Source organism: Neolamprologus multifasciatus, chromosome 7, assembly GCF_963576455.1.
Source record: "Neolamprologus multifasciatus chromosome 7, fNeoMul1.2, whole genome shotgun sequence".
NCBI classification, from domain to species: Eukaryota; Metazoa; Chordata; class Actinopteri; order Cichliformes; family Cichlidae; genus Neolamprologus; species Neolamprologus multifasciatus.
In genome coordinates, this window is record NC_140445.1 from 33,349,860 (window position 1) to 33,361,525 (window position 11,666).

Genomic DNA, 11,666 nt, shown 5'->3' on the forward strand with positions numbered 1-11,666 from the left:
AGCAGTTGGAGAATGGGAGGTTTTGCATTATGTGCTGCCCAAAAATCTGCAACAACCGTTGATGCCATAATGTCAATATGGGCCTAAATATCTCAGAAATGTTTTCATAACCTTGTTGAAACTATGCCATGAAGAACTTAGGCAAAAGGGAGTTCAACATGATACTCCCAAAGTGTACCTAATAAAGTGGCCAGTGAGTGTATATATGGGAGGTTATGAAACTGTTTATGTGGTGTTTGAAATAAAAACCTATTTGCTGAAAATTATTGCAGAAATTACTGAGACTCTGAGGTCAAGTTGCCAATTTTTATAATTTTTTTAATCCTTTGTGTACACTGTAATTACCTGGTGGGTTCTTATCATGTCCTCACCACATAAAAACTTTTCACGGGGTAAATATGTTTTGTGCACAAGATACAGAATGTGGCACTTCAGAGACTCGTCATTCATTTAATTTCAAAGTAGCAAATATTTTATGGTTTCTATATTCAGATTGCTTACTGTTGAAGTGAAAGCAAGAAAATTACACATACTTGTGTGGCTTAAATATTTATATAAGGTGAATAATATATACTAAAAAAAAAGACTTAATTGCTGCATGACCCGTGTGTCAAAGGATAAATAACAGCCTAAGCAATAATGTGTTCTTGGGTGCAGATGCTTCGTTCAGATGGGATGACGACAGCATGCCCTTAGCAACGGTCGCGTCTCTACGGCAACATCCTCCGAGGTCCCCTCTTTGCAGTTGTCACCGCGGCTTTCAGATGTTGACCGTGAGACGCACAGAAACCACCGCTTCACTCGGATGTTCGGGGTGGTTTTGGAGGATGTTGTGCTTTCATGGATGTAATCCGAGGGACCACTGCGGTAGCCGTTCGTGTCTTGCGATTTGACTGCCTAAAGTGGACACAGGGCAACTTGGGCACCAGCCCTCTTCTGGATCTTAGTCATCCATCTCTCAGTTACCATCCTGCACAAGATCATACACCCGCAGCCTCGTGCAGTCCCCGCTTCTCGTTTACCCCGGCTTCATTCGCGCCAGCCGCGTGTCATACGGCGGCTGAATGGATCCCGCCGTGCTCATCTTCCTGCTGTACGTGATGATCGCGCACGACCTGGTCTGCGGCTGGATGCAGTACCGGAGACAGAGCGCCAAGCCTCGCAAACGAGCTGACCGACCTCTGATGAGCTCCAGGTGTGTGTGAGTGTGTTTATGTGTATGAATGGCGGTAATCAATCAGTTGTGTTAACCACCTGCAGTCTCTGATAGTTTTTAGTAAATGGCTGTTGAGGGGCGGGGGGAGATCAGAGAAAAGAAAGGCTTTGCAGAACTTGTAAATGACTTACCAAACTAAAGCTATAATGTGTTAAATGTTCACACACACAGTAGCTGGTGAAACATTCACAACCACCAGTCTTGGTTGACTGTAATCTGTCGACCATATCTGTAACGAATGATGTAAAGTCATTTTGGGTCAGAAAGAACATTTCTGTCACCATTTCGAACCTGCAATAGATAGACAATCAATCACAATAAAAAAAAAAAACACATACAAGATCATTAAAAACCCTTTGTTTTTAATGATATTTTTAAATCTGTTACTTAAATCAATCACATGCTTGCACATGTGGGTGTCATGTGATTATTGGGGTTTTCTTTGTTTCTTTTTAATATTGTAGAGCATTTATCTTTTAAAATTTAGTGCCTTCAAGCAACTGTTGTTGTATATATAAAATTTAACTGAACAGAATTGAAGTGTTGTGCGGCATGTTGTAGATGCCCCACAACACCCGTTTTTCTTGGATTGTCTAAGTTTAATGAGGTTTCCATTCAAACTATCTGTATTTCCTTTCAGTGCTCGTGTTTGTCAGGGAGCCTGGAGGGCAAGCATCCAATCGGTCAGGACAAATAGAGGAATGAGGGACCTGAGGAAGTGCGGCCGCATTGTGAGAAAGGCCTAAAAAAGAGACAAGTTTGACATATGAGGACACTTATTGAAGAGTAGGGACTTCTGAGCGTGACCTGGCCCGCAAGCCTGATCTGGGTCTTCTCGCTTTTAATTTTACTGGGCATTTCAACCATGTCTTACCATTTGGAAGCGCAGCTGGCAGCGTCTTTCTGATGCAAGTCAAGAAGCAAAAGTCCAAACTGCTAAGAGATTTATAAGGTCAAACTTAAGGTATTGCCAGTATTAGTTTCCTCTATCATTCATTTGTATTTGAGCTATGCCTTTCAAGGTGCTTTGAATACCATTTTTGTTTGTTTGTTTGTTTGTTTGTTTTGGTTATAATATTTGTATTTTTATGTGTGTAAGATTAACTGTTTAAATATGTATTTTTCCTAGTTTGCTGAAGCATGAATTGTCTCCTACAGTACTGTCAAATACCAAATCAAGGCTAAGAAGCTATGAGCTTTATACTAAAAGCTGCACAAAAGTAAACTTACCTTAGACAAAGTGATTTAGTGTAAAAAGTGTAAATGTAACCTTGCAAAGAATCATTTAGTAATTAGATATAACTCAGAAAAGAAATGGATGTAACTGGTTGCATCATTTGCGCAGATCTACACGTTCTATGTTCTGTTACACATTAATTCGTCTATAGCCCCTAACTCTAACCCATATCATAAAAAGTGAATACAGCACCCATGTGCTGTAGCACCTAAGAAACAGGGAAAATATTGTCATTTTGTATTATAGGCTATTCCTTTAAATCTGGGGAACAACTTATTACCCTGGAAAATCTCCACGTAGACAACAACTTTATTGGTTGTTGGAGGCAGTAAATCTAGTTCTTGCATATCCTGTGCAATAAGTGTTTCCAGTGAAGTCAAGGTACTTTCATTTTAATTCAAACAAGACAAACCATTTCATGTATGTGTGCACTGTGTGTCAAATAAAATGAAATGTGTGTGTTACCTGAGAGGCATTCAAAGCTGCTGCTTGTTAAAGAGTATAAATGCACTATAGATGGCAAAGTGTTGAATAAACTGAGATGTTGATTTAAAGTCAAGATTTGACTTTCAAACTATAATGTCAGTTTGATTGTGGAGACAGGATAGATTTTATTTTACTCAAACCCTAATTGAGATATTTCAGCCTGAAAGCACTGGCTCCATTCTTTCCTTTTGTTAATTTAATTATTAGGCAGCTATTTAGCATTAAGTTAGTGTCCTTTGTTGAAATTGATGTCATTATTTTCCAGCTACAGCTTATGTAATAAGGACTTACTCATAATGTCACACTAAAAGCTAACTCCACACCTTTCTGAAAGTGGGCACATTTGAGCCTAATGTTACTGTTGCTACTTATGGATAATTTACAGATGTTTGGTGATCCAGATATGGCCAAAATTCATGAGATGGGATTGACAAGTGTTAGGTGTCACTGAAATAACACGAGACACATGACATCTGGCTAATATACTGTAGACCTGTGGCTGAGCCATAGAAAGACACTTTTTAAAAGCAGGGTGTAGCGTTTTTGTCTTTTGCACATCATCTCTGGTTCCTGAAAGGTTGGTACTCCAATTGTAAAGCTGCAGTTTTCCTACAACAAAGAACAAAACCATGCAAAAGAATGCTGCACATGAAGTTTGTGCTTTGACTCTGAGCCCAAAAGTTCTGTTGTGTAGTTTAATAGTATCAGCTCAACCTGTCTGTAAGTAGAGTGTTGTCATTAAAGGAAACGACTGGCTGTTCAGGTGGCTTCATCTTCATTTTGTGACACTGACTGACGAGTTTACCTGGTTTGTTTGGGTTCATGTTGGCTGCAGTTTGCTTCATGTTAAGCCTTAAAAATGTTTTTGGTTGTCTATGTTTAATGGGGCTCAACAAATACTGGACAAAGTGAAGTGTACATCCACTCAGCCTGATGAGTTTTGAGCACACGCCTAAATTACTCACCCAAAAAACATGTCTATTTTAAGGTGGCGTCACATTTTGTATCTAACAGCTAGATGTCTAACCTGTATGTCCCGTTTTGGGGATTATCATATTTGACCAAGGTCGCAATTATTACTTTCCTTTTGTGCATGACTCTCTGGCTGAACTTGAGTCTTAAGGTGAAGACAAACCGAAACCTGCTGCAACCTTCGCAGCAACATCTCAAACATGCTGATGTTCACATAGAGAAAGCTGATGGGAATGTTTTTCACGTCTGTCAAGATATTTTGAACTGACTTAGGTACTGCAGTACTCATCCTCTGAGTACCAGGAGTATACCATACAGACATTAACAGTAACTAATCTAAGATTTTATGCTGTATTTCACTACTGACTCACAGACTAATGCTGCCATCCCCAGAGCTCCATCTCTGGCATGACAGAAATATTTATAAATAAAGTAAGGTAATACAAATAGGAAGCAAATCAAAAATAATTTTTGTTTAAGCTGTTTTATTTATTATTATTATTTGTTAGATACAGTAACAGGCAAAGAGAAAAAATCACTTATGACTAAACCTTTCTTTCTCACAGAAAGACTATCAGAGCAATAGGTTGCTGTAGTCATCAAATATCAGAGACAAGTCCTACTTTTTCAGACCCAATATCAAGTAAAGTAAACGTTGTCTTACAATAATGCCAACTGACCAATTTGCTTGCTTGTGGCTGGTGAGCTCTACAATCTCTTTTCTTATTTATGCTCTTGGCCTCTTCTGCATCTACATCTCACACACTTCAATACATCCTCAATGGATCCCATGTGACTAATTCTTTTTCTGTTAGAGTTGCTGAATTTCTGCCCCCCTGCCTGATCTCAGAACAGCCAACCTGACGGAAACTGAAGCCAGCAGCAGCTTCTGGTCTCTAATTGTGTTCAGTGAGCTGCAAGACCCTCAGCTCAGCAAACAGCAGTCAGTCACTATCAGCAGATGGCCTTTCATCAGGTGGATGTTTGTTACTGTTTTCCATGGGAGTTTGTGATACCCTGAGCTATACCTGTGCACTGTTTTCGTTTGGCTGGATAGGGGCACATATTTGGATCTTATAGGTCAGTGCTTTGTACATGAGGTGTGTACAGTATAAATGTAATATGTTTACCATTTGGTTTGTTTCTACATAGAAGAGAAGCAGGAATACTGTCAAAGATTGTACTGAAGGTGCTTACAGCCTTGCAGGATTTGTTGTGGACTGATCAAATCATTATCGTGTATGTGTTTGCTGCTTACATGGACAAGCCTACACAAAGTATTTAAATGCCGTATTACGTCAGGAAGACGTACAGGTGTCATCAGCAGCCTAGCTTGCGTTCTGGCTAAATACCACAAACAGGTTTAGGCACCTCATTCTCAGACTTGACTCGGAAGCTACACACTTCTTCACCTGAAACCGACTGTAAAAGAGTAAGTTCAAATAATTCTTTGTTTTTGTTTGTTTAATTTGCTTCATTTAAATCTGAGAATAGTATGCCACTGTTTTCCAGTTATTAAGATATGAGAACTAAAAAAGGGAAGAAATAGATCTTAATTTTTCTTAATCTTCATGTTTAAAGTTGCCCTGTTAGTATCTGAAAGTATAACAATGAAACATTTTTTTTTTATCACAAATAGTTACTTACTAAAAACTTTATTAAGACATATTTCATTAAAAGTTACATTCTTAAGACAAGAATGTAATAAAACATCAATAAATGTAATTAACATCATACAAATAAATGTAGGGAAACAAAAGGAATGAAGGTAAAGTAAAACAAAGCAGCTACTTGTATATGAAATTGTTAAGACTACTCACTCTACATCAACAACTTTATCTGTTGATGAATGCAGCACAGACAGAACCTAAAATATATATATATAAGTCAGTTTAGTCAAATTATAACTGTAATACATTAGATAAAGTTCAAATGTGTTTGACCTACTTATGAGTAGCATATAAGTGAAATAATGTCCAATTTTCTATTTAGGATTAGATACCGTATGATTATGAGCATCACTGATTACGTTATATTATTTTCAAATACTTTAAGTTTTATTTTATTTTGCAGAGGGTGTCTGTGAATGTGTTTCAAGCCCTGGTTATCTTCTTGGTGTCTTGTTAAATACCTTATAGCACTATATTTACATTCTGACACTGATTGCTAGAAATCAGGAATGTCAAACTCATGTGGAACTATAACTAGATGTGGAAAATTAATCTTGTGAGACTTGACAGCTACCCAAGGCATAAATGAAGTAATGCCGCTGGTTCGTTTTAATAACTTTGAAAAAACCTTATAGTTGTAGGTTTGTTATGGGAAGGAAAAAAGCACAACATGGAAATTGAAGGTACCATAAAGTCAAAAAATGTCATCTGTTACTATAATTATCCACTTTTGCAATTGAAGGTGAAAATGGCATCAGTGTCATCCAGCTCTCATCTCAACAAAACTGTGCGGCAGCAGTACATGAGCCTGCCTCAAGGACAGAAATGCCAGGTCACCTACATCTGGATTGATGGCACTGGAGAGACACTTCGGAACAAGACGAGGACTCTAGACACAGAACCAAAAAGCATAGAAGGTGAATGGCATTTTTAATAAGCTCTAACCTTTATGGGTGAGAGGCACTTAGTCTAAAACTTGACATCTCTATTAACGTAGTTATCAAGTTAATCAGGTTTCACTTTAAAAAAGAATGTGAACACTGACGCCTAATCAGAGGAGTAATAAGAAGTCTCTATTTTTAGAAATACCTGAGTGGAACTTTGATGGCTCAAGCACCTACCAGGCCGAAGGCTCCAACAGTGACATGTACCTCATCCCGGTCTGCATGTTCAGGGATCCAATCAACCTTGACCCCAATAAACTGGTTCTCTGTGAGGTCCTGAAGTACATTTTTTTCAGTCCATGCTTTTTTCCCTTAACATCGTCTAAGATCACAATAATAGACTGCTCTGACTTTTATTTTAGAAACTAACCACAGAGCAAGCTGCAACAAAGTGATGGAAAAGGTCAAAGAGCACCGTATTTGGTTCGGTATGGAACAGGAGTACACACTTCTGGGAACAGATGGACATCCATTTTGCTGGCCTCCAAATGGATTCCCAGCACCCCAAGGTGACCGAGCTGTCATTTTTTTACTGTTTTTTATACAAATACTGCAGTGACAAACCAATTGCCAGCTTGTGGTAAATCCTTGTGCTATTATCTGGGTCACGGGGAGTGTGGAGTGAAGCAATATCCCACAAAATGATACACATTTACATTTAAGGTCAGAGAAGCAGAGGTAATGACAGAATTTCTCAGAAACAAAACAGACACTTTCCAAGAATGACAGGGTATGAAATCAGACAAAAGGAACAAAACCAAAAGTAGACTAGCACAGCTGATACGTTTCTAAACTTTAACAAAGGCTTTCACATTCTTAAGGAGCTTGTAAATCCATTCAGATTCTCTGAGCACCACACTTCTCTTTCCCACATGTTATCATTATTTTATTCAAGTTAGCACAGTGGTCAGTGCTATACAAAGGATTTCTGTAAAGTTAGAAAAGAAGTAGACAAATCATTTCTCAGACACTTCATATTGTAAATGTTTGTAATTTTTGTCTGAAAACAAGCATCACAAATGCACTTTTTATAGGCTCAGAACCTAAATGTTTATAGCCGTCGTACAGTTTTCATACAGTGTATCTTGATATTGTGGATTTTCATTTGTGTCATCATGTGTCATCAGGTCCTTACTACTGTGGGGTGGGGGCCAACAGTGCTTATGGAAGAGACATTGTGGAGTGCCACTACAAGGCCTGCCTCTATGCTGGGATCAAAATCTACGGTACTAATGCTGAAGTTATGCTATCTCAGGTAAGTGAAAGTACTATTCCAATACATGGCAGTAGCACTTTATAATAAACATAGCCAATAAAATGTATGTAATATTTATTAATCACTGGTTACAGTGTATTTTGTGTTTCTTTATGCCATTAACTTTTCTGCGATCTTAAGTTTTGGTTTGTAATAAATCTTTTATTACTACTCAATGAGCATTTTCATTATAGGGCATCACAGAGTTGTTTTATTCAGAAAAACATGAAATAATTAAAAACTTTCTAGTTCTCCTGCTTTGGATTTCTGCCAGTTGGATTTTTAGTTTCTTGTTTCTTTTTTATAACACCCAGAAAAGGTTGCATCACATTTCTTTTGTTCCCATTGCATTTTTCTTTTTGCGTCGACGAGATAAGTTTTGTGACATTGAGTGTGGTAGATGGGTACACCTCCCCAACATACCACGCATAACATGACTTTCTATGAAATACTCACGCTGCTACAATCCAGTGATGCCACACAATAAAGAAAACAGTCTCACCCCAAACTCAACATAGAACCACAATTCCTGAACTTAACCAGCTAGTTTAAAACAGAAAATAAAATGATAGTAAAAGAGAAAGTAACAAAAGGCAAAACAGCACAACCTCCCTACTGAACTGCAATTTAAAACAAGTACTATAAAGTCAGCTACAACTTTATTTACAATTTATTAGCTGTCCAAATAAAGTGGATGACTCAACAGTATTTAATGACCACATACAAACATTAGTTATGACTTACAGTTAATTCCGACAATGTTAATTTGATACAATACGATGACTAAATATTGTTATATATTACAAACATATGACATATTTATGAGACAAGCTATTTATCCCAGAACTTGGGGAAATACTCTGGTACAGCAGCCAAAACATTAAAAACAACCTACCTAAAAAATATAAAAAACAATATTACAAAACAAAATTCTTCAGAGAAAAATGAGCTCAATAACGGAGAAAACACTGATGAGCTCAAAAAACTGAAATATAATACACAGATAAATATGAAACATAAATATAATTCACAAGTGATTTCCAAGCAAATACTAGGGCATTAGCAAATGTTACTCATTATAATTTCTTTGTTTTCTAACAGTCAAAAAACTATCAAATTGCAGTTAGCTAAACGTATCATTTATTAACAGTGTTAATGTTTTCACCTCAAACATTTCCCTCTTTTCTCTGCATCTTTCTTTTTCTCTGGCTTCAGTGGGAGTACCAGGTGGGCCCCTGTGAGGGCATCGAGATGGGGGACCATTTGTGGGTCTCACGTTTCCTTTTGCACCGTGTCTGTGAAGATTTCGGGGTTGTAGCAACGCTGGACCCCAAACCCATGAAGGGCAACTGGAACGGGACTGGTTGCCACACAAATGTCAGCACCAAGGAGATGAGGGAAGAAGGAGGACTGCAGTAAGTAAACTCCAGACTTTCAAAAGATACACATAAAAAAGCTCTTCATTGTACTACAAAAAGGAGTACCAGTGGCACATTTGAAAAGCTTAAAAACAGCTTGTATTTTCTTCTTATTTTTTATTTTAAGTATTTCTTTAAATTAAATAACATGCAGCACTATATCCCCTCACCAGATACTTTATTGGATACTCTATGTATGCAATAAATTCGACTCAAGAAACGGGAAGAAATTATGTGTTTTTTTAAGTGGCTTACTGCTAGTAACAAATTACCCAAAGATACAATTTTAAATTGGTTCTTTCCTAAGTTGTGGTGTAGATAAGTTATTCCCTTAAGTGAGATCCATCCATCCATCCATTCGCTTCCGCTTATCCATTTCAGGGTCGCGGGGGGCGCTGGAGCCTATCCCAGCTGTCATAGGGCGAGAGGCAGGGTACACCCTCGACAGGTCGCCAGTCTGTCGCAGGGCTAACACACAGGGACAGACAACCATTCGCACTCACATTCACACCTAGTGGCAATTTGGATTAACCAATTAACCTATCCCCACAAGGTGCATGTCTTTGGACGGTGGGAGGAAGCCGGAGTACCCGGAGGGAACCCACACAAACACGGGGAGAACATGCAAACTCCACACAGAAAGACCCCAGCCTGATGGTGGAATTGAACTCAGGACCTTCTTGCTGTGCAGCAACAGTGCTAACCACTGTGCCACCGTGCTGCCTTAAGTGAGATTCATAGATAAAAGTCTTCAGTGGCTTAACAAAAAACCAAAAAAAACATTCTCTGAAAATGATCAAATACAAGGACTGGACTACAAAATGATTTTAAAAAGCAGTCAATATCCAGAGAAAAACTTTGAAAGACCTTCAGAAAACCTGGAAAACTGTTGCTCAAGACCTTAACCTTAAAAATTACAATAATGTCTTCTTAGAAGCAAATATGAAGAAAAGAGTGATGCTGTCTTAATCTTTACTAATCATGCTTAAACAACTGTTCACTGATGCTCAACATACTGCCTGATGAATTATCTTCTAAAACAGAGTAATAAGAGGAAACCTCAGTAAAAATACATGTTTCTTTGATGTTAGGTACATTGAGAAGGCTATTGATAAGCTGGGGAAAAAGCACCCTGAGCACATTCGTGTGTACGACCCTCATGAAGGCAAGGACAACATCAGGCGTCTCACAGGTCTCCACGAAACCTCCAGCATCCACGACTTCTCTGCTGGAGTGGCCAACCGAGGTGCCAGCATCCGCATCCCACGGCAGGTGGGGCAAGAGAAGAAAGGGTACTTTGAGGACCGCCGTCCCGCAGCAAACTGTGACCCGTATGCAGTGACGAAGGCCATCGCCATAACCTGCCTTTTGGAAGAAGAAGAAAAAGGAGCCAAGTAGTAGAAAAGTGCTGCCTTTTTTAAAATTATATAATTTGTATAACATAGATAATATATATAAAATGTATAAAGCAACACAGACCTGTCTGTGAGTTAACTTGACCGGGAGTAAAAGGATTCACAACAAGATGAAGAAGCCTGGAAGTAGATGTATGTTTTTCCTCTGAGCCTCTATACTGCTGCAAACGATTACTGCTCACTATGCTCCCTAAATTCTTATTAACTGCTACTTTAAACTTTTGCTCCATCTGTAACCGCTGAGGAAGTGAAATAAAGATAATGGTGCTATGATTGCCTTCTTATCTATTTATGTCAGAAAGTCTCCATATACTTCACTTGTCATTGGTATGACTGTTGTAGAAATGTCCTTACATATTAGTGAATTTGTTGTTAGCACTCTTGCTGAGTACCTAAACCTCAGCTGGCATCATATGTATCATCCAGTCTGCTACTTTTGGGCTCATATGGGATCTCCAAGCTTGCCCTATCTTGTTTTACCACTGGTAAGACATCTGATTTCTCTCTACTTAAGGTGGCTTGGGGCAACCATCTTGGTAACCATACAAATCTGAAATAGCAGTTCCTCCTTCCAAACACTTACAAACTAGCCAAAGTACATTCTGCCAACCTGATCTCTCCACAGATAAGTGGTGTGGGACCCAGAAGCCTTTGATAGTTTTGCTCGATGTGTTGTGTTATGTGGTTTTCATGTAGATAAGCTACTGCGAAAGGGACCGGTTGCTATAAAGACAGGTTTGTTGAGCACAGCCTCAGTCATTCCACTGACGAGTGGAACTGACAAAGCATATACACTGCCTGGCTGCATGTGAAATCACAGGCCAAGCATATCTCCAGTGGGGGAGCTGACATGCTTCAGGATCAGACCAAGAAAATTAACAAAGGCAAAAAGATGCGGGGACACTCGTCCTCTGTTTACTACAGCCAATGAAGCACTTCCACTTCCCCGCCAAAGTAAACACTAAATAAAACCTTACTGCCAGTACTGTGAAATTTTGATTTATGAAAATTGAAGCAAAAAAACTGCCTCCCCAGAGCCTGGGCCTAAACATT

The 11,666-nt window shown here is 38.7% G+C and overlaps 1 protein-coding gene across 1 annotated transcript; it reads left to right on the forward strand.

The window, feature by feature from the left end:
• The first annotated feature begins 6,869 nt into the window (after positions 1 to 6,869).
• Positions 6,870 to 10,886, forward strand: LOC146514619 (glutamine synthetase-like). The gene is made up of 4 exons (XM_085168454.1): positions 6,870 to 7,034; positions 7,653 to 7,780; positions 8,996 to 9,195; positions 10,290 to 10,886. The coding sequence occupies exons 1-4, from the start codon at positions 6,920 to 6,922 to the stop codon at positions 10,594 to 10,596; spliced, it is 750 nt and encodes a 249-aa protein (XP_085024580.1). The 5' UTR covers positions 6,870 to 6,919; the 3' UTR covers positions 10,597 to 10,886.
• The last annotated feature ends 780 nt before the right edge of the window (positions 10,887 to 11,666 follow it).